A 24,058-nucleotide genomic window follows, 5' to 3' on the forward strand; every position below is an offset into this window, starting at 1 on the left:
GGACTTCATCCAGAAGTCTTCCAAATGATTGTACACCGTTGGGAAAGGCCACAGGTGGACATGATGGCGTCCCGCCTCAACAAAAAGCTACAAAGATATTGCGCCAGGTCAAGGGACCCTCAGGCAATAGCTGTGGACGCTCTGGTAACACCGTGGGTGTACCAGTCGGTGTATGTGTTCCCTTCTCTGCCTCTCATACCCAGGGTAATGAGAATAATAAGGAGGAGAGGAGTAAGAACTATACTCATTGTTCCGGGTTGGCCAAGAAGAGCTTGGTACCCAGAACTCCAAGAAATGATCTCAGAGGACCCATGGCCTCTGCCGCTCAGACAGGACCTGCTGCAGCAGGGGGCCTGTCTGTTCCAAGACGTACCGCGGCTGCGTTTGACGGCATGGCGGTTGAACGCCGGATCCTGAAGGAAAAGGGCATTCCGGAGGAAGTTATCCCTACGCTATTTAAAGCTAGGAAAGAAGTGAATGCAAACCATTATCACCGCATATGGCGGAAATATGTTGCGTGCTGTGAGGCCAGGAAGGCCCCAAAGGAGGAATTTCAGCTAGGTCGATTTCTGCACTTCCTACAAGTCAGAGGTGACTATGAGCCTAAAATTGGGTTCCGTTAAGGTCCAGATTTCGGCTCTATCGATTTTCTTCCAAAATAGAACTGGCTTCACTGCCTGAAGTTCAGACTTTTGTTAAGGGAGTGCTGCATAGTCAGCCCCCGTTTGTGCCTCCAGTGGCACCGTGGGATCTCAACGTAGTGTTGGATTTCTTGAAGTCGCATTGAGTTGAGCCACTTAAATCCGTGGAGCTACAATACCTCACGTGGAAAGTGGTCATGCTGTGGTCCTGGGCGTCGGCCAGGCGTGTATCAGAATTGGCGGCTTTGTCATGCAAAAGCCCTTATCTGTATTTTATATGGATAAGGCGGAATTGAGGACTCGTTCCCAATTCCTTCCTAAGGTGGTATCAGTTTTTCATGTGAACCAACCTATTGTGGTGCCTGTGGCTACTTGGGACTTGGAGGATTCCAAGTTTCTAGACGTAGTCAGGGCCCTGAAAAGTATATGTTTCCAGGACGGCTGGAGTCAGGAAAACTGGCTCGCTATTTATCCTGTATGCACCCAACAAGCTGGGTGCTCCTGCTTCTAAGCAGACTATTGCTCGCTGGATCTGATAGCACGATTCAACTTGCACATTCTGCGGCTGGATTGCCGCACCCTAAATCTGTAAAAGCCCATTCCACGAGGAAAGTGGGCTCTTCTTGGGCGGCTGCCCGAGGGGTCTCGGCTTTACAAATTTGCCGAGCTGTTACTTGGTCGGGTTCAAACACTTTTGCAAGAGTCTACAAGTTTGTTACCCTGGCTGAGGAGGACCTAGAGTTTGCTCATTCGGTGCTGCAGAGTCATCCGCACTCTCCCGCCCGTTTGGGAGCTTTGGTATAATCCCCATGGTCCTTACGGAGTCCCCAGCATCCACTTAGGACGTTAGGGAAAATAAGATTTTACTCACCGGTAAATCTATTTCTCGTAGTCCGTAGTGGATGCTGGGCGCCCATCCCAAGTGCGGATTGTCTGCAATACTTGTATATAGTTATTGCCTAACTAAAGGGTTATTGTTGAGCCATCTGTTGAGAGGCTCAGTTGTTATCATACTGTTAACTGGGTATTGTATCACGAGTTAAACAGTGTGATTGGTGTGGCTGGTATGAGTCTTACCCGGGATTCAAAATCCTTCCTTATTGTGTCAGCTCTTCCGGGCACAGTATCCTAACTGAAGTCTGGAGGAGGGTCTTAGTGGGAGGAGCCAGTGCACACCAGTAGTCTAAAGCTTTCTTTATAGTTGTGCCCAGTCTCCTGCGGAGCCGCCAATCCCCATGGTCCTTACGGAGTCCCCAGCATCCACTACGGACTACGAGAAATAGATTTACCGGTGAGTAAAATCTTATTTTTTCCCAGCTAAGGACAGTTAGGCTGATTGTTGGTTGAGTGATGCATGGGAGGACTTGGAAGGACTGAGTGCAGGTGTAAACTTTAATGTATAAAGATGTGCAAGGTCCCTAGTTATATGGGGGGCAGCTTTAAGGGAATAACTGCTACAAGTCCAGATGCGTGGAATCAGTAGTAGTGAGATTTATAACTATAGATTTAGAGTAGTTAATTATAAAGCTGGACAAATTTAGCAAATTCATGATGGAGTTAGAGATCAGGGCTAGTAGGCTGTCTGCCAAAATACCTTTCTGTAATTTATGTTTTGCAGAACATGACTGAATTCCCTCGATATCAGGGGTAGTATAATGCCATTTGATATGGGAAACACCACTGAAAAAGTTTTGTTAATTTTCTTTTTAACCAAGAGAGAGAGCAGCAAGAAAGACCCAGACTCAAATGCTCTAGAACCTTATTCATGAAGAGTCAATCATCCAGTCAAACCCCTTTTCACTGTCAGTATGGAGAGTAGGAAACAGCACTGAATTTGGTGGTCGAGACCTGATGATCAAATCAATGATTACAGTGGTATTGTCCATAGCTTATCTGCCGAGCACAAACCCCGCCTAATCATAATTAATAATATCATGCAATATAACTTTAAGATGATTCTCTTTAAGTTTAGCTAATAATTTGGTCTATACTCAAAAGCATGCAAATTATAGAGCTTATTGTAAAATATTCTGTCAGACTTAATTTTGAAAATATAGATATAATTTCTTTGTTGATGCCATGGTTAATAATTGACTAAGCTTATTGCCCCAAGGGGAAAATGTATGGCAGTATCTATGGAGGGCTCTTCTAGTCCTAAAATTCAGGATTCCATTTAAGACCTGACAAGTTTGGTCTTGGTCAGACCCGATTGAGATAAGGAAGCCTTTTGGTGAGATTTTAGCAATTCGATTTTTATCTAGCAAGGCCTAGACTTGTGCTTGTCTCTGCTTTTTCATCTTAGACCCGAGCTAAATACACTTACTACAAATCATATATTTATGTGCTTCCATCAGTTCATTTTGGACATGTCCAGGGTGCTATTCATGGCCACGTAGTGAAGCAATGTGGACTCTAATTGGGATTTGGCTTCTGGGTCTTGCAACAGGAACTTGATAAGTTGCTAGGACCATTACTTGGGAGTAGATCGAGAGGGCTCTAGCGTACAAATCACTCAGTCATGGTCCAACCAGGTTGCTAACACTTTGGAGAAGCCTAGGGGGGTCATTCCGACCCGATCGCACGCTGCACTTCTTTGCAGCCTTGCAAACGGGTCGGAACTGCACATGCGCAGCGGCCGCATTGCGCAGGCACGTTGTTGCCTGGCGACGGCCGTCACCGGGCAGCGATGCCGCGTATGAAGAAAGCAGTCGCAGTGGCAACCGCAAGAAGATTGACCGTTTTCCGGAAGTGGTTCGGCGAACGCAGGAGTGTCCAGGCGTTTGGAGGGCAGATGTCTGACGTCAATTCTGGAACCTGCATTGCTGAAATTATCGCATCAGGAAAGTATGTCTAGGGCTAGTCTTGTATTACACAAAACTTTTTTAGTATAGCAGGGCTGCACAAGCGTTCGCAGCCTTGCTATGCTAAAATACACTCCCCCATAGGCGGCGTCTAGTTGATCGCACGAGCAGCAAAAAGTTGCTACGTGCAATCAACTCAAAATGACCCCCTAGGAGTAAATGTAAGTGTCTGTGACTAAGGGTGTGTACACACGGCAAGATATTTTCTTTCGATTTTGACTATATAGTCAAAATCGCAAGAAAAGTTAGTGCAGATCGCAAGGTGACTTTCACCTTGCGATACCGATTCGATCCCGATGCGCGGTCCCGCCAGGTCGGCATCGCAAGAAAAGATAGACACTGCAGGCAAGTCAATCCTTGCTAGATCGGTGTACTATTTAGTTCCTCTAACATGTCAATGACATCTCACATAAGCCAAAATCTCACATAAGCCAAAATCGTAAGCACACATAGTCCATATCTCAAGAAAAGTTAGTCAAAATCTGTGCTATCTGGGCTCCGGGGAGTTCAAGGGAAATCACAAGTGAAAATCGGGCATAGCAAGGATCTCACTGTGTGTACACACCCTTACAAATAGGTAGTCAAGACGAGTGTACGTTTGGTGGGAATTAGTAAAAAAATATAACCCCTATCTGCTGGGTGCTGTAATAACAAAATATCAATCAGCAATTCGTCAAGAGAAGTGTGCCTTACCTTATGATAGCTGGAGAAAGGTAATTTAGAAAGGCTACTAGAAGAATCTTAAGATAGTTTTCAGAGTCCTTGCAGACACCTCTGACCCTGATATTATTGTACCTCACAATATTTTCAACATCATCCAAGCGTGATTGGACAGCTTTTAGATCCAGAGCTTGCTGATGAACTGACATTGTTTCAGTAAGTACTGCGTATCCTCTATCTTTCCCTCTGTAGTTTTCAGATTAGTTGCAACTTGAAGCAATGTCAGTTTGTATAGAATCCACTTTGGAGATCAAAGTTCTACATGTTTTAAGTCCTCTTTCACGAAAAATCTCAAGTACAGCAAGATTTAACTTTCATTCCAGTGGCAAGAGATATAGGTTTCCATTTTAGGGTAAAAGGTAGTATCAAAAGACTTATCGGGTAGGCAGCTGCGTCTGTCGCAGGGTGCAAGTGGGCATCTGAGCCACCAAGTTTAAGAAAATGGTTAAGGTTAGATTGAGGAGATATATTCATAAGCTTAGTTTGGTCTTTCTTAAGAGGTACCATTTACACCAATACAAGGAGGTGTAAAGTAATATTAAAGGGGAAAATTTACAGGTTCTCCAATTTTGAAGTCAGGGAGGTGGTGCCAAGACATCACACATAAATGCTGGTGTAGAGAAATGGGTCAGGAGGCCCCTGTTGACAGAGGTTGTGGAATAAGCAAGGAGCCGTAGAGGATACTGTTGGGAGAGCAAAGTGAAAAGGATACGCTAAAGGCAGGACCAATGAGGAGCAGAGGGGTGTTTGTAGGTAATGCACAGGATAAAAAAATGTTTTTGTCTGATCTTGTGAGTGTCAGAATATATCAGGAAGTACTTGAGGAAGGCCACCACAAACTCCACACACCACCAGAAATATGTTTGCACATTGGTAATTAAGTTCTGGAATGTTGTAGGGACATTAAAAAAGTTGTAAACTATCACAAAATAATAGACTATAACGTGATCCAAAAAATATCTTCAAATTATCCTCTGATCCAATGTGGAACCTTGTAAATCCAGTTTTATAAAGATAAGGAGAGGATAACAGTAAGTTATCTGTAATCAGAACAGTGATTTAAAAATCTGCATCTTTACTCCACAAAAATAAAATCTGCTTCAGCCGGAATAATTAAAGTTGAGATAAATCTCTTGACCTTTGTCCACAGGGAACATGAATATTACTGAAAGATATCACGGCTCCTGCCAGATGTTCAATGTGACAATCATATGGTTGATTGGGAACTTTCCCAGATAGCATTCTTCTTATAGCAGGCAGTACAATTCTCATAATAGTGATGTAGACATGTAAAATGGCGACACCCAGGTCAATAGTGGACTCCAGTTTTGTAGAGAAAAACAAGCCAAGGTCAGTGCAGGTAAAAGTGGAGCATAGTTAAACAAGCTGAAGTCTGTACAGGGGTAATCAAGTAGAGATCTACTCAAGAGCAAACCACTTTTTGTACATAGGTAACCAGGGATGGAACTATAGCCTGCACCAGGCAGTGAGAGGGGTATAGCAAAGCTTCTCTATATGCTATTCTGCCCCCTACTTAGGCTTATCATACCATCCCTTTAAACTGGGATAAACATTGATTACACAAGTTCTGTGGCTGATGACCAGATGAAATGCAGGCTTGAAGTCAGCCAGCCACAGAACCTGTGTAATTCATTAGTGTCCCAGTTTAAAGGGATCGTATGGCAAACCTACCCGTACTATGGGGCAATATGTCGTAGCCTTCAATGTGTAGACTGTTCAGGAATTTCTGCAAGTCTGTCGTATTTTTAAAGCGGCAATCATTTACAAGGCAAAACCAAAGTGGTTATGCCTGTAAATGATTGCAGCTTTAAAAATACGGGCAGACTCGCAGAAATTCCCAAATATACATTGCAGGCTATTACATATTGCCCATGGAATGGAAACACTTTTTTTCCTACACAAAACAACAACAAAAATTGCCACAGGGTTCAGCAATTGCAGATTAAGCATACCTCCCAACATGACCCTCTCCGGGAGGGACACAATGTTCTGCTTCGGGACTTCCCTCTTAAAGTATGCTTGCCATCACCTGTACTGACACACCTTTCTTGTCCATTAACCTGTTCAACACAGATGCTGGCAATCATACATTAAGAGAAGTCCAGGAGTGGAGCATTTTGTCCCTGGGTATGGGTCATACTTGCCTACCTTACCCTCTCCATGAGTGAGAAAATGCTCTGTTCCTGGACTTTCCTGGTAATGTATGATTGCCATCACCTGTGGTGAGCCAGTTAATTGATAAGAAAGGTGTTTCACCACAGGTGATGGCAATCATACATTACCAGGAAAGTCCAGGAACAGAGCATTTTCTCCCTCATGGAGAGGGTCAGGTAGGCAAGTATGGGTATGGGTTAAGCCCTGGTAATGATAGTAGGAGTAGTAAGGTGAGACCACAGGTATAAACCACAATAATCAGGCAAAGAAAAAACATTAACTTGCTGGGTTTATCTTGTGTAATACTTATTCTGACAAGACAAGGAGCAGCTGCAACTCATTGCCTAATTGGAAATCCCTGGTAATAGTCTCTCTCAGGAATAGCAGACAATAGAACTATCATGGTGGTATACAAGCAAGGCAAAGAATGGTAGGATCTTTTCCAATTTGGCCACTACATGTCTACGCAGATTGCAAATTAATCATGTCACGCTGCACTAGCGTCATACAGTAGAATTGTCCGGTGTGTCCAGCCAAAAACCTCCGCTAACCCCCAAGTTGGATATTTGCTTTAAATAAAAAAATAAAAAAAATATATATATGCACATTTTCTTGTTAAAGGTATTGTATTCTAATGAAAATATTACTACTTATACATTTATTTTGAACATTCATTTGTATCTAATGCCACATACATTTTTGTTCTAGGAAGTTTTACTAAATCTGTAGTTACACATTATCTTGTCAGTCCTCTAGGACCCCTTTTCCACTGCAACACTGAAATTGCCCGGTGTTAGTCCTGGGTAGGTTGTGTTTACACTGAGCAAAATCCTGGGTGAACGTGCAAAAACCTGGGGTTTTGAAGTCAGTATTAGCTAAGTGGGTAGAAATTGCGCAACTCCCATTATGTTTTTTGTAGATTTTATTATTTTTAAATCATAATGAACCTTGTATACATCTTGTTTAGATAAACATTGCTTGAACAGTGCAGAACTTATTTGGTTATAAATATTAGATCAGAAAAAGAACAGCTGCACCTAATGATCTGCTTGGTGAATGATTTATTAAATCATTTATACACTGCTTATTGGGTTGCTGCTGACTCAGATTCTTTGAAATGTCAATCAGCAGTGGTATACATAATGGTTCTGGGGGTCATTCTGACCTGAACGCTCACTGCAGTTCTTCGTAGCGCAGCGTTCAGCTCAGAACTGCACCGGCACCGCAGTGCGCCAGCGCATGGCTGACAGCCGACTGCTGTCGTTGCCTAGCTATCGCCTCTGCCTGTTTGACAGGCAGAGGCGGTCACTGGGCGGGAGGGGGCGCGGTCCAGCCAACACAGGCGTGCCCGGACAGTGCGGGGGGCGGGCTGCAGCTGCTGTGTGACATCACACGCAGCCGATGCGAGCCAGGCAGCGACGAGTAGCTCCCGGCCAGCACGCAAAAGCTGCGCTGGCCGGGAGCTACTCCTGAAGTACAAAAGCATCGCTGCTGTGCGATGCTTTTGTACTGCAGCGCGGGGCAGGGACATGCGGGGAGGGCTAGCCTCCTGCTGGGTGTCCCCCCGCATGTCTGTGTTCCTGTTCGTAGCTGTGCTAAATTTAGCAAAGCTACGATCAACTCGGTATGACCCCCTCTGTCCTTCCACGGGATACAATAGCTTATCATATAGGAGAGCAGTGCAAATGTATGTCAGCAGCTGACACATTGAAATGTGTTTAAATATATATGAGGAAATAGTTTTCTGTTCTCTTCATAACTAGGCAATTGCCTAGTAAAATCTCATTAATATTTATCAGTTGGACACTGGGATCCTGATGCATAAAATGATCCTGCACTTTATATTCCTGTCTGCATACTCTGTGATTTCTAGCCATTGCTATCACCCTCCCATTCTATAAAACATATCCTCTCTTGATCCTGTCACATCAGTACATGGTTCCCAAAAAAAAATCACACTGAGCAGTAAGTCCTTTCATTATACACAATTATACCCCTTTCTCATCGCCAAAATAACCGCGGTTATTGCTGGGTTGACCCAGTACAAGGTGCAGTTTGAAAGCGGCAAAGTGAAATAACCCGGATTGAGCAACCCAGCATTTCAACCCAGTAACATGTACTCAAGTATCCGTCATGCTTCTTTTCCCTATGTTATGTCATGTGTTGTATCTTGTCTGAGAGCTGTGGTCATCGGAAACAAATTCCTTGTGTATTATATAGCGATATACTTGCCAATAAACTGATTCTGATTCGGATTAAAACTTGGTTTTACACTGGTCCAACCCAGGTCGTAGTGCAGTGTGAAAGTGCCCGACCCAGGTTATCCAACTCTGGACTCAAAAAACTCTGCTGATTGCATGTTCCTGTGTCTCTCTGATGGTGTCAGCAGCCAGGACTCTGGACAATGGGGGTCATTCTGAGTTGATCGCTCGCTGCCGTTTTTCACAGAGCAGCAATCAGGTTACTACTGCGCATGCACCGCAATGCGCAGAGGCGTTGTACGGGTACAAAGCGGATCGTTGCTGGGCGATGGATTTAACGAAGAATCCATTTGCACAACCGATCGCAAGGAGATTGTCAGGAAGAGGGCATTTGTGGGTGTCAACTGACCGTTTTCTGGGAGTGTTTAGGAAAACGCAGGCATGTCCAAGCGTTTGCAGGGCGGGTGTCTGACATCAGTTCCAGGACCGGACAGGCTGAAGTGATCGCAAGGGCCGAGTAAGTTTAGACCTACTCAGAAACTGCAAAAAACTTGTTTGTACCGCTCGGCTGCACAGGCGTTCACACACTTGCAAAGCGAAAATGCACTCTCCCGTGGGCGGCAACTATGCGTTTGCACGGCTGCTTAAAGTAGCTAGGGAGTGATCAACTCGGAATGAGGGCCAATGCCTGAAAAAGTCCATTTTAAATTACATCCATAGTGTTTACAGGGCTGGCCCGGGTTCAGTGTGAAAGCGGACAACCCGGAAATAACCCAGGTTGACGTGCAGTGTGAAAGGGGCCTGACCCGGATCGATGCTGGATTGCACTAAATTCCTGGGTCGGCCCCGGGTTTGTGATGTGAAAGCGGTGTTACTGAGACATTTTTAGCTGCTGTTATAGATTTCTGTCTTTATCAGTAAAATACCTTGAACATGTAAAAGTAAAGTTAGGAATGTCATGAGGTATAAGGGCTCATAGAATTCTGTACTGTACAGCAGGTGCTGTGGTGTCTACAATGTGTCTCATTGTTAAATAGCAATTAGAGACACTAGTCAACATTATAATAGATTGTTATAGTAATAAAACTAATATGCCTAATATAACAAGTTTGTTAATGCTTTAATTGAACTAGTACTGCAAAATGTAACATAGTTACCTCTTATGGAAAATTGCACATATTGTTTTTCACAAAACAGAGCGATACCTACAATTGTATTCATTCTCATTAGCATCACAGCTGTGCCTGCTTTGAGAGAAGTCATAAAGGCAGTTCCCAGTGAGAACAAGTAAAGACTATACAATAGGTGTAAATTAGTATTAAACACCCACTTTCTCATATGTCACTTAAAAAAGTATGTGGTTTATGTTATGGGAGCTAAGTTTCCAGTTAAGTAAAAATGTCCTGACATTTCCTTATTTTGCTGTTCTTGGCTTGGAAGAGGGAAGTGATGACTTCTACCACTTTTACACCAAAATCCCGGGTCTGACCCAGGATTTGGAACACGGTTCCAAGCCGGGTCAGACCCGGGACTCCCCCCATTTATACTGCAGTGCCGATCCGGGATATTCCCGGATTGGCACAGTTTACACTGCACCCGGGTGCAGTGTCTTGTGGGCCAGCGCTTAGAGATTATGTCATCTCCAAGCGCCGGGAAACACTGCAGACCGGTGCTCCGGAGCGTCACGCTGGGGACAAGCCCAGCAATCTGGAAGCTGCTGCGCTTACCCCAGCCTCCGGCGCTTCCAGGCACCAGACATAGCGCTTCTGTCTGCATAGACAGCATGTGCCATGTCCCCAGCCGCTGCGTGGCAACCAGAACGGCGCTGCTGTCTGCTCTATGACCCCCAGCCTCCCCACCGGACACTGCGGTACGGGAGGTTTGCCATGCTGTAAATGGGTGCCGTGTCGGCTGACCCGGCTTACCCATTTACACCGCCTCCTACCCGGGTCTTACCCATGTCCATCCTTGTGTACAAGGCGGGTTGGATTCCCGGGAAAGTGGACCCGGGGTTTAGGAGAAGGACCCTTTCACACCGCCTGCAGTCCCAGGATTTTGAGCGCTCCCGTGCAAAATCCCGGGATATTTCAGGTGGTGTAAAAGGGGTATAAACTATGGTGTATACAACAGACTCCACTCTTCGGGCCTAATTCAGACCTGATCGCTAGGCTGTGTTTTCGTAAAGCCTGCGATCAGGTCTGAACTGCATATGCACCGCAATGCGCAGGCACGTTGGCCCGCAGCGACGGGATGTGCAGGAAAAGCGATCGCATGGGCGATCGCAAAGTGACTGCCAGGAAGAGGCGATTTGTGGATGGCAACTGACTGTTTTTAAGGAGTGTCCAGAGAAACGCAGGAGGGACCAGGCGTTTGAACTGTTTCATTTGAGTACCGGCAAAAAAACTTGCATTACATAAAGTTTATGGAACTTTTCATTTTCTGCAGTGCTAAGATATGCCCGAATTCAACCATACATATTGTGTTTTCTCTATCGTCCTAGTGGATGCTGGGGTTCCTGAAAGGACCATGGGGGGGATAGCGGCTCCGCAGGAGACAGGGCACAAAAGTAAAGCTTTCCGATCAGGTGGTGTGCACTGGCTCCTCCCCCTATGACCCTCCTCCAAGCCAGTTAGATTTTTGTGCCCGGCCGAGAAGGGTGCAATCTAGGTGGCTCTCCTAAAGAGCTGCTTAGAAAAGTTTAGCTTAGGTTTTTTATTTTACAGTGAGTCCTGCTGGCAACAGGATCACTGCAACGAGGGACTTAGGGGAGAAGAAGTGAACTCACCTGCGTGCAGGATGGATTGGCTTCTTGGCTACTGGACATCAGCTCCAGAGGGACGATCACAGGTACAGCCTGGATGGTCACCGGAGCCTTGCCGCCGGCCCCCTTGCAGATGCTGAAGTAAGAAGAGGTCCAGAATCGGCGGCAGAAGACTCCTCAGTCTTCTAAAGGTAGCGCACAGCACTGCAGCTGTGCGCCATTTTCCTCTCAGCACACTTCACACGGCAGTCACTGAGGGTGCAGGGCGCTGGGAGGGGGGCGCCCTGGGAGGCAAATGAATACCTATTTTGGCTAAAAATACCTCACATATAGCCTCCGGAGGCTATATGGAGATATTTAACCCCTGCCAGAATCCGTTAAGAGCGGGAGACGAGGCCGCCGAAAAAGGGGCGGGGCCTATCTCCTCAGCACACAGCGCCATTTTCCCTCACAGAAAGGCTGGAGGGAAGGCTCCCAGGCTCTCCCCTGCACTGCACTACAGAAACAGGGTTAAAACAGAGAGGGGGGGCACTAATTTGGCGTTAGAAATATATAAAAAAGATGCTATAAGGGAAAACACTTATATAAGGTTGTCCCTATATAATTATAGCGTTTTTGGTGTGTGCTGGCAAACTCTCCCTCTGTCTCTCCAAAGGGCTAGTGGGTCCTGTCCTCTATCAGAGCATTCCCTGTGTGTGTGCTGTGTGTCGGTACGTGTGTGTCGACATGTAGGAGGACGATGTTGGTGAGGAGGCGGAGCAATTGCCTGTAATGGTGATGTCACTCTCTAGGGAGTCGACACCGGAATGGATGGCTTATTTAGGGAATTACGTGATAATGTCAACACGCTGCAAGGTCGGTTGACGACATGAGACGGCCGACAAACAATTAGTACCGGTCCAGACGTCTCAAAAACACCGTCAGGGGTTTTAAAACGCCCGTTTACTTTAGTCGGTCGACACAGACACAGACAGGGACACTGAATCCAGTGTCGACGGTGAATAAACAAACGTATTCCTTATTAGGGCCACACGTTAAAGGCAATGAAGGAGGTGTTACATATTTCTGATACTACAAGTACCACAAAAGAGGGTATTATGTGGGATGTGAAAAAACTACCATAGTTTTTCCTGAATCAGATAAATTAAATAAAGTGTGTGATGATGCGTGGGTTCCCCCCGATAGAAAATTATGGGCGGTATACCCTTTCCCGCCAGAAGTTAGGGCGCGTTGGGAAACACCCCTTAGGGTGGATAAGGCGCTCACACGCTTATCAAAACAAGTGGCGGTACCGTCTATAGATAGGGCCGTCCTCAAGGACCAGCTGACGGGAGGCTGGAAAATATCATAAAAAGTATATACACACATACTGGTGTTATACTGCGACCAGCGATCGCCTCAGCCTGGATGTGCAGAGCTGGGGTGGCTTGGTCGGATTCCCTGACTAAAAATATTGATACCCTTGACAGGGACAGTATTTTATTGACTATAGAGCATTTAAAGGATGCATTTCTATATATGCGAGATGCACAGAGGGATATTTGCACTCTGGCATCAAGAGTAAGTGCGATGTCCATATCTGCCAGAAGATGTTTATGGACACGACAGTGGTCAGGTGATGCAGATTCCAAACGGCACAAAGGTGTATTGCCGTATAAAGGAAGAGGAGTTATTTGGGGTCGGTCCATCGGACCTGGTGGCCACGGCAACTGCTGGAAAATCCACCGTTTTTACCCTAAGTCACATCTCTGCAGAAAAAGACACCGTCTTTTCAGCCTCAGTCCTTTCGTCCCTATAAGATCATATCTGCCCAGGGATAGAGGAAAGGGAAGAAGACTGCAGCAGGCAGCCCATTCCCAGGAACAGAAGCGTTCCACCGCTTCTGACAAGTTCTCAGCATGGCGCTGAGACCGTACAGGACCCCTGGATCCTACAAGTAGTATCCCAGGGGTACAGATTGGAATGTCGAGACGTTTCCCCTTCGCAGGCTCCTGAAGTCTGCTTTACCAAGGTCTCCCTCCGACAAGGAGGCAGTATGGGAAAAAATTCACAAGCTGTATTCCCAGCAGGTGATAATTAAATTACCCCTCCTACTACAAGAAAAGGGGTATTATTCCACACTATATTGTGGTACTGAAGCCAGAAGGCTAGGTGAGACTTATTCTAAAAAATGTTTTGAACACTTACAAAGGTTCAAATCAAGATGGAGTCACTCAGAGCAGTGATAACGAACCAGGAAGAAGGGGACTATATAGTGTCCCGGGACATCAGGGATGCTTACCTCTATGTCCCAAATTTGCCCTTCTCACTAAGGGTACCTCAGGTTCGTGGTGCAGAACTGTCACTATCAGTTTCAGACGCTGCCGTTTGGATTGTCCACGGCACCCCGGGTCTTTACCAAGGTAATGGCCGAAATGATGATTCTTCTTCGAAGAAAAGGCGTCTTAATTATCCCTTACTTGGACGATCTCCTGATAAGGGCATAGTCCAGGGAACAGTTGGAGGTCGGAGTAGCACTATCTCGGATACTGCTACAACAGCACGGGTGGATTCTAAATATTCCAAAATCGCAGCTGATCCCGACGACACGTCTGCTGTGCCTAGGGATGATTCTGGACACAGTCCAGAAAAAGGTGTTTCTCCCGGAAGAGAAAGCCAGGGAGTTATCCGAGCTAGTCAGGAACCTCCTAAAAACAGTGCATCATTGCACAAGGGTCCTGGTAAAAATGGTGGCTTCCTACGAAGCAATTCCATTCGACAGATTTCACGCAAGAACTTTTCAGTGGGATCTGCTGGACAAATGGTCCGGATCGCATCTTCAGATGCATCAGCGGATAACCCTATATCCAAGGACAAGGGTGTCTCTCCTGTGGTGGTTATAGAGTGCTCATCTTCTAGAGGGCCGCAGATTCGGCATTCAGGATTGGATGCTGGTGACCACGGAGCCCAGCCCGAGAGGCTGGGGAGCAGTCACACAAGGAAAAAATTTCCAGGGAGTGTGATCAAGTCTGGAGACTTTTCTCCACATAAATATACTGGAGCTAAGGGTAAATTTATAATGCTCTAAGCTTAGCAAGACCTCTGCTTCAAGGTCAGCCGGTATTGATCCAGTGGGAAAAACATCACGGCAGTCGCCCACGTAAACAGACAGGGCGACACAAGAAGCAGGAGGGCAATGGCAAAAACTGCAAGGACTTTTCGCTGGGCGGAAAATCATGTGATAGCACTGTCAGCAGTGTTTCATCCCGGGAATGGAAACTGGGAAGCAGACTTCCTCAGCAGGCACGACCTCCACCCGGGAGAGTGGAAACTTCATCGGGAAGTTTTTTCCACATGATTGTAAACCGTTGGGAAATACCAAAGGTGGACATGATGGCGTCCCGTCTGAACAAAAAACGGGACAGGTATTGCGCCAGGTCAAGAGACCCTCAGGCAATAGCTGTAGACGTTCTGGTAACACCGTGGGTGTACCAGTCGGTGTATGTGTTCCCTCCTCTGCTTCTCATACCTAAGGTGCTGAGAATTATAAGACGTAGAGGAGTAAGAACTATACTCATGGCTCCGGATTGGCCAAGAAGGACTTGGTACCCGGAACTTCAAGAGATGCTTACAGAGGTCTTATGGCCTCTGCCGCTAAGAAGGGACTTGCTTCAGCAAGTACCATGTCTGTTCCAAGACTTACCGCAGCTGCGTTTGTCGGCATGGCGGTGGAAAGCCGGATCCTAAGGGAAAAAGGCATTCCGGAAGAGGTCATTCCTACCCTGGTCAAAGCCAGAAAGGAGGTGACCGCACAACATTATCACCACATGTGGCGAAAATATGTTGCGTGGTGTGAGGCCAGGAAGGCCCCACAAAGAAATTTCAACTCGGTCGTTTCCTGCATTTCCTGCAAACAGGAGTGTCTATGGGCCTCAAATTGGGGTCCATTAAGGTTCAAATTTCGGCCCTGTCGATTTTCTTCCAGAAAGAATTGGCTTCAGTTCCTGAAGTCCAGAAGTTTGTCAAGGGAGTATTGCATATACAACCCCCTTTTGTGCCTCCAGTGGCACTGTGGGATCTCAACGTAGTTCTGGGATTCCTCAAATCACATTGGTTTAAAACCAGTCAAATCTGTGGATTTGAAGCATCTCACATGAAAAGTGACCATGCTCTTGGCCCTGGCCTGGACCAGGCGAGTGTCAAATTGGTGGTTTTTTCTCAAAAAAGCCCATATCTGTTTGTCCATTCGGACAGGGCAGAGCTGCGGACTCGTCCCCAGTTCTCTCCCTAAGGTGGTGTCAGTGTTTCACCTGAACCAGCTTATTGTGGTGCCTTGCACCTACTAGGGACTTGGAGGACTCCAAGTTGCTAGATGTTGTCAGGGCCCTGAAAATATGTTCCAGGACGGCTGGAGTCAGGAAAACTGACTTGCTGTTATCCTGTATGCACCCAACAAACTGGGTGCTCTTGCTTCTAAGCAGACTATTGCTAGTTGGATGTGTAATACAATTCAGCTTGCACATTCTGTGGCAGGCCTGCCACAGCCAAAATATGTAAATGCCCATTCCACAAGGAAGGTGGGCTCATCTTGGGCGGCTGCCCGAGGGGTCTCGGCTTTACAACTTTGCCGAGCAGCTACTTGGTCAGGGGCAAACACGTTTGCTAAATTCTACAAATTTGATACCCTGGCTAAGGAGGACCTGGAGTTCTCTCATTCGGTGCTGCAGAGTCATCCGCACTCTCCCGCCCGTTTGGGAGCTTTGGTATAATCCCCATGGTCCTTTCAGGAACCCCAGCATCCACTAGGACGATAGAGAAAATAAGAATTTACTTACCGATAATTCTATTTCTCGGAGTCCGTAGTGGATGCTGGGCGCCCATCCCAAGTGCGGATTATCTGCAATACTTGTACATAGTTACAAAAATCGGGTTATTATTGTTGTGAGCCATCTTTTCAGAGGCTCCGCTGTTATCATACTGTTAACTGGGTTTAGATCACAAGTTGTACGGTGTGATTGGTGTGGCTGGTATGAGTCTTACCCGGGATTCAAAATTCCTCCCTTATTGTGTACGCTCGTCCGGGCACAGTACCTAACTGGCTTGGAGGAGGGTCATAGGGGGAGGAGCCAGTGCACACCACCTGATCGGAAAGCTTTACTTTTGTGCCCTGTCTCCTGCGGAGCCGCTATCCCCCCCATGGTCCTTTCAGGAACCCCAGCATCCACTACGGACTCCGAGAAATAGAATTATCGGTAAGTAAATTCTTATTTTAATTATCTGTTGCAACAGTATTATTTTTTAAATCAATTTATTAAAATTGTGATAAATTTAATATCCAGTTTCCAAGCGCTAATTTTTATTTTGTGGTGTTCTAGTTGTGGGGCCTAACTAACCCCGGTATATTAGCAGCTTTAATTAAAGCAGGTCATAACTAGCGCCAAAGGCATTACTTAGTAATCCATTTCTTTGAAGGGAGGGTGTCTGACGTCAGCTCCGGCCCCGATCATTGCACTGGAAGAGTAAGTACTGGGCTATGCAGAGACTACACAAACATCTGTTTGTGCAGCTCTCATGCACATTCGATCGCACACCAGCACAGAGATTTCCCACTCCCCTGTAGGCGGCGACTACCTGATCGCAGGGATGTAAAAAACGCACCCTAGGGATCAGGTCTGAATTAGGCCCATCATTTCAATCCAGTTTCCAATATGTCTCTTTAAAAATACAGGCCAGGCTTTTCTTTCAAATTCGTCTGTGACTCACAGTTGTATCATGTACGTGACACTTTCTCTTCTATTTTTGGAGAAGCTTGTTTTAAAACCACATTAAATTAAAGGAAAGTATGGTCTGAATGTTTAGGCAGATACATCCAGAACTTGATTGTGGATAAAGGACAAGGTTGATTATACAGCCCATCCTAGATTTCACACTTAAGACGTGTACACACAGCGCAATGCACCGTACAGCCCAACATTGACTATTCAACGGGGTCGGTGGCCGGCCCCGCCGATATAGTCAATGTTGGACTGCCTGCACAGTCTATGTTTTCTTGCAATACCGATCCCATGGGACCACGCATCGGCATCGCAAGCTGTGTACACACGGTGCGATATGCACTAACTTTCCTTACGATTTTGACTATATAGTCAAAATCGGAAAGGAAAGTTAAGTGCATATCGCACCATGTGTATGCACCTTAAGAACGCAATTCAGCATTTCTTTAAGTAGAAAGAAACAGCTCAAGTTGCCCAGGCCAAATACACACCATGGTTTTTATGGCTAATTAGGCCTAAATGGTCACAGGTTGTCGTCTGTATGAGCACAGAAAGGCCACTGATCCTATAATATCACCATCAGATATGGACGTTTGACATAATTGTTAAGATTTGGACATATACTATGGTGGATATTCAATTAGCAGTAATTGGTGGCGTTCAGTAACTAAATGTATAAAAATAAGAAGAAGAATATTTAACATCAGTATATAAAGGCAGTACAACTGAAACCCCCTTTCTGGTGCTGCCATTGTTCATACATGTCAGTGTGTTTCCTTTCTAGATCTTCCCATCTTTTTGTAATTAGCACCATTTCTTTGGGTATACCTCAGCACTATTTACAGAAAGAATGGCACACAGTACCTGTACCTATACAAACAATGAGTCTATTCTTTAGTCACAGTTCCTGTACACAAAGTAGGTCTCTGTTCCTATAGTAGCTTTTGTTTTGGGCTAATGACAGGTACAGTAAATGGCATTATTTTCTTTCTATGGGAGGGCAGTGACTTTCTCACATATATTTCTGATAATCACACAATAATGGACACAATAGCTAATGCTGTTTTAAACTATAGACTACAGTATTGCTGTATAATTTCTTGTTACAGTGATATTTGCAGATAGGAAATGATAGCTAGGGCAAAAATGTGGTTGATGATAAATAGGCCCTTAGTATGATCAGTTTTACAAATCCACTATTACAGTAACATAAATAAACTAGAGAATACCACAAGTCACCCTTTATTTCCTTAATGCAGTGACGTGCGGTGAGGCAGGTGAGGCAGAGCCTTTCCTGTCATACAAACGTATACGTCGGAGTTTTGACTATATAAAATATATGAAATATACAAAGAATATATTTGAAATATCATCTTTATTATTCTGATCATTTTTGTAGTCAAAACTCTGAAGTAAAAAGTCTATTAGGCACCTATCTTTTCCGAACATCTCTGATCAAAACTCAGCAAATTTCCAGCAGTGTGTACTGCTGCACCTGTGTATAAACACGTTGGCGCATATATTGTGTGTAAATCTGGCTCTGGTATTGGCCAGTGCCCCTTGAGCCATTTACATCACTACACGTGCCTGTCTTAATGGTACGACAGTTTGTCCTAGATCTTGTGCTACTTCTAGAGTAATTTACCCCCTGGATAAATTGAAATATATTGTTATGTTCATTTGGGATACATTACTACTGTACCTGAGTAATCTGTATTGCTGATATATGTAAGGCATAAGCAGCAACCATATTGTTTACTGTATAAAAACACTGACAACCATTTAAATCTGGATCAGTACAATTCACTTATCTTAGCTTTACTTTAAAAAAATCTGTCAAAATTTTAACAGGTTTTTATTTTGAGTAAAATAAAAAAAAAATGCTTTCTTCTGTGGGCTATGTATGTCTACTGTTGGGTGTTATCCTTTACTTGAATCTATTCATTTTATTTTGCTTTTATAGGACATAGCCCGCCATCTACGGCCCAGGACCCTCCGCGCTCAATTTGGAAAAACAAAAGTAAAAAATGCTGTCCACTGTACTGATCTTCCAGAAGACGCAGTGCTAGAGGTAATGTCCCATAAATAAATAAATAAATTAATAATAATATATATATATATATATATATATATATATATATATATATATATATATATATATATTATCACAGTCCGGCACTCACTGATGTATAAAATAGCTTGGTCCGGTGCCAGTACCCTCCTCAAGGTAGAAGATAACTGTAGCATGTAGATGTACGGCACTCTGGACACTTTAAATATTTAAAGTGTCCAGAGTGCCGTACATCTACATGAGATATATATATATATATATTGATAATGCTGATTATCTTTACAGGACTAAAAGCTATACCTTATACACACTTAGAATACACTTTACCATGGAGCCGCTGCGGGCGCTAAACCTAGTACACACGCTACGTACTTTATACACTGTTTGCGTACGGAGTCCCGTATCACTGTACGGACTTTGCGTACACACGCCGCGCTGACGGTACAAAGTACTCACAGCGCGTACACACCCAGAGATACACTTTAAACCTTCTACAGCAATGCAATAATAATAATAATAATAATACACTTTAAACCTTAGCAGGGCAATGAGCACACGACACCAATTGTGATTTTACCGCTGGGTTCCGACACCACAGTGGATTATTTCTGAAAGGGGGTTTACAATACAAATTATACACTACAATACAAGACAATAAATAACAGAATAATGGCTACAGGTCAATGTACATACGTGAGTATATTCGCGTGCGCTTCCCGGTCCGGTCCTCCGTCATCAAATAGATAACGTTGTGAGTCTTCTGTCAGGCCGGGCTGCAGCAGGCTTTATTTATACAAGTCTTCCAAAAGCAATACAATGGATACTGTAATCCCGTTGTCCATTGGACACAGGAATGCACTTTTACAGTACAGGAGAGGTCATAGGTTGATTTGAAAAGGTAGGCGATGTCTTTCTCAACTGCTCTTGTGGGTGGTCTCCTCTGGATTCCCGCCGCATACATAATATACAGTAAATACAGTTTATATCTATATTCTGCTTCTGCACATAACTATCCGCAGGAACATGCGATCTTCCGCAGACCAACACCGGAATGTTACCCTTAAAATACCCTACAGCTGGATACCAAATACCACCTTATAACCTTAGTCTGTCCCCTCCTATCCTGTAAAGGTGAATCCCTTTGTTCTGCAACCAGTTAAACAGCTATAACTTTCTGATGTGGTGCAAGGAGACTATGTGTACATTGTGCACTATTTGGATTAAATATGTAATGTGTTTTGATGGCTCTCCATGCGTATACAAACTCTGCCGTAAATACCCATACCACGCGCCGATGTGCAGGTCCGCAGGAGCGACCATACGCAAATTGCGGATATGTGCACGCACGGCAGAACAAGTGCACGCGCAGTGGGCATGTGTGTGCAGTTTATACGTGCTGTGTGTTCTGCAATATTTTTCGACTTTGACAATATATATATATATATATATATATATATATATATAGTGCAAGTGCAAAACCAGCAGAGGATGGAAATACACAGCAGATACTCACCATGGCTTCAGGCTTCAATATAGGACTCAGACTGAGGCTGACATTTGGCTTAGGATGTGATTGCTATACCCTATATTGAAGCATTGATGAGTATCTGCTGTTTATTTCCATCCTCTGCTGGTTTTGCACTTGCACTTTATGCTTATTGCTGCTGAAAATGCTACATAAAGATTTGTACCTACATTGGATCATTTTGTTCTGCTTATTATTATCTTAATACATTTCATGTACCTTGCACTCCTATTTTTGGACTCTAATGTGTGCAGCTGGGGCTGTGTGCATATATAATATCATGACTGAGCGATGGGGTGGGGTATGAGAAGTGAGGTTACAGAGCAAGATAGAGTGGTGGACAGAGGTCACAAGTGCCACAATTTTTGCTGTCTCTTTTGCTAGTGCCATCTTTCAGAAGACGTCACCATTAAGTGCCGTCTATAGCCTCGTACCAGTGTGAGATTTTGGGTACAGGGTGTGCCACTTGGGCCCTCAGTTCTATACATCTGTCACTAATCATACTGTACACTATTTTTTAACATAGCTTTCTTTAGTGCATAATCAAACCAGTGTACATTAGAAACATATCTATCTCCAGTTTCCATTATCTGCAACAAGATTATTTTGTTTAAGCAAATGTGTGTTAAGGGGGGTATACACGGGAGAGATGTGTGCTGAGCGAACTGCTCAGCACACATCTCTCCTGCCGCTAAGCACAGCGCGATGTGTGCTGAGCGATGCGGGGGGAGGACGGGGGCCGCTCATTTCACCCAGCGGGTGAAATGAGCGACATGCTAGATTGGCCTGCATGCAGGCTCAATCTAGCAGCAGCGATAGCGATGTGCGGGGCCGCGCCTCTCTATCACTGAGGGGGCTACACACGAGTGATCTGTGCTTAAAATCTAAGCAATCTAGTCAGATTGCTTAGATTTTAAGCACGGATCTCTCCGTGAGTACCCACCTTTAGTTAATGTATGTGAAAGTTCCATCAGCTAATAATAACGAAGATCATTCACCCTGTGCCATTCCCAATGATTTCCAACCTGTAAGTGAATGCATGCATGAGCATTGTGGGAACTGTGGCTGCATAGTTCCTGCAAAGGACACACTACACCTATAATACAAGTTGCTTTTAGAAGTGATATGTTCATATAGAGCTAATGTCACTCATACACTATTAGAGAAGGGCTGGTATTTTGGCCTGGGGACAAGCACAAGTCAGTGTCCCTGTGAATAGCTGCTCAGCTTAATCATTAATGAGTTATTTGAAATCTTACTTGAAAGGTCCCAGTAAAATAGTGTAATAAAAATAAGTAATTGAATTCCACGAAAATAGAGGTTCCCTGTTGTGTCTTATCTGTTGTTGTTGTTTTTTTTTTTTTTTTTTAATAAAGTGATTATGTAAGAATTTGAAGGAGGTGAAAATTATTTATGCTATAGCTATGGTATACATTTCTGCTAACAGATCACTTTATTAGTCCATGTATATTCGTGATGACACTGACTCCAGAGTGGAGTGAGCAACAGAATAAACAGAGCTGGTCTGACAAAGGAGGACAAGCTGGTGCAGTTTTTCCTTCCCTATTTTATTAATATTTTCTCATATGTCCTAGAGGAAGCTGGGGACGACATCAAGACCATGGGGTATAGACTGGATCCGCAGGAGACATGGGCACTCTAAAGACTTTTCATTGGGTGTGAACTGGCTCCTCCTTCTATGCCCCTCCTAGAGACTTCAGTTTTAGAAATGTGCCCAGGTCGACTGGATGCACTCTGAGGAGCTCTACTGAGTTTCTCTGAAAAAACTTATGTTAGGTTTTTTATTTTCAGGGAGATGACTCCCTGCTTCGTGGGACTGAGGGGGCAGAAGCAGAACCAACTTCCTAAAGAGTTTCATGGCTCTGCTTCTGGCTGACAGGACACCATTAGCTCCTGAAGGGTACTGAACGCTAGCCGTGTCTAGATGCTCACTCCCACAGCACGCCGTCACCCCCCTCGCAGAGCCAGAAGTCAGAAGACAGGTGAGTATGAGAAGAATGATCTTCAATCAAGTAAGTGATGGCTGAGGTGCGGCGCGGCTGGCGGGAGCGCAGCGCGCCATTGCTGCCCACACACACAGGCACTGCAGGGTGCAGGGGGGGGGGGTGCCCTGGGCAGCAAGAAAAATACCTCAAACTGGCTAAAAGAGGGCATAAAATGCCGCTGGCACAGCCCTACCCCCGCCAGTATAAATAATATGTCATATACTGAGTGTAAGGACGCGCCATTGTGGGGGCGGAGCTTCTTCCTCAGGCAGCCAGCACACTACTCAGCGCCATTTTCTCTCTCTCCTCAGGCTGCAGAGAAGACGCTGGTCCTCTCCTCCACTTCTGACAAGTACAGGGTACCATAAAGGGGGGGCACAAAGCGATTGTGGTGCATTTGATAGTGAATATTACTATTTAAAAGCGCTTTTGGGCTGTGGACATACTGTGTTCACAGGCAATACTGGCGCTGGGTTTGTGAACTGGCTGCTCCTATCCTGTGTCCCTCTGACAGATTTTACTGTGGGTTTGTCCCCAAAATAAGTCCCAGTGTGTCTGTGAGTGTGGTGTACACGTGTGAGGCATGTCTGAGGCAGGGAGGTCCTCCCAGGAGGAAGCCATTTTAGGGACACAGAGTTGTAATGTGGTGGCGCTACCGGCACACCAAGAGCCTGCATGGGTGAAAGAGCTACGTGACAGTATGCATCTGATTAACCGTAAGTTGGATAAGTCTGAATCTAAGGCTGCATGCTGGAGAAAATCTGTGGAAGATGTGATTTTTCAGGATTCTGTTATTCCTTATGCGGTCGGCCCCTCTGGGTCAAATAAGAGACCATTTGCAAATGTTGTAAACACTGATACCGACACGGATTCTGATTCTTGTGTCGACGATAGTGAATCCAGAGAGATAGATCATAAATTGGCAAAAAGTATACAATATATGATTGTGGCTATAAGGGACGTGTTGGAGGTTACAGAAAGCACTCCTGTACCTCAGGAGAAGGCATATTTATGTAAGGAAAATAAATCCAAAGTCACATTCCCTCTTTCACACGAACTAAATGCTCTGTTTGAAGGGATGTGGGTGAATCCTGATAAAAAAAATTCGTATTCCCAAAAGGATTCACCTAGCTTATCCTTTCCCGGCTGAAGACCGTAAAAAATGGGAGTCACCCCCTGTGTTAGACAGTGCACTTTCCAGGTTGACAAAGAAGGTAATTCTTCCTGCTCCTGGCACGGCTTCTCTTAAAGAGCCGGCAGACCGCAAAATGGAAACGACATTGAAATCCATTTATGTTACCAATGGTACACTGCTCAGGCCCACTATTGCCTGCGCATGGGTGA

General features: G+C 44.9%; 1 protein-coding gene across 4 annotated transcripts in view; it reads left to right on the forward strand.

The window, feature by feature from the left end:
* The window catches only part of NME7 (NME/NM23 family member 7), a 522,975-nt gene that overhangs the window by 467,218 nt on the left and 31,699 nt on the right, over window positions 1-24,058 (forward strand). For all 4 annotated transcript variants that reach the window (XM_063955652.1, XM_063955653.1, XM_063955655.1 and 1 more), the window contains one exon: window positions 19,076-19,183. In XM_063955652.1, coding sequence (XP_063811722.1) covers window positions 19,076-19,183 — 108 coding nt within the window. The remainder of the gene's footprint in view (window positions 1-19,075; window positions 19,184-24,058) is intronic.

The sequence above is a fragment of the Pseudophryne corroboree genome, chromosome 2 (genome assembly GCF_028390025.1).
Source record: "Pseudophryne corroboree isolate aPseCor3 chromosome 2, aPseCor3.hap2, whole genome shotgun sequence".
Lineage (NCBI taxonomy): Eukaryota > Metazoa > Chordata > Amphibia > Anura > Myobatrachidae > Pseudophryne > Pseudophryne corroboree.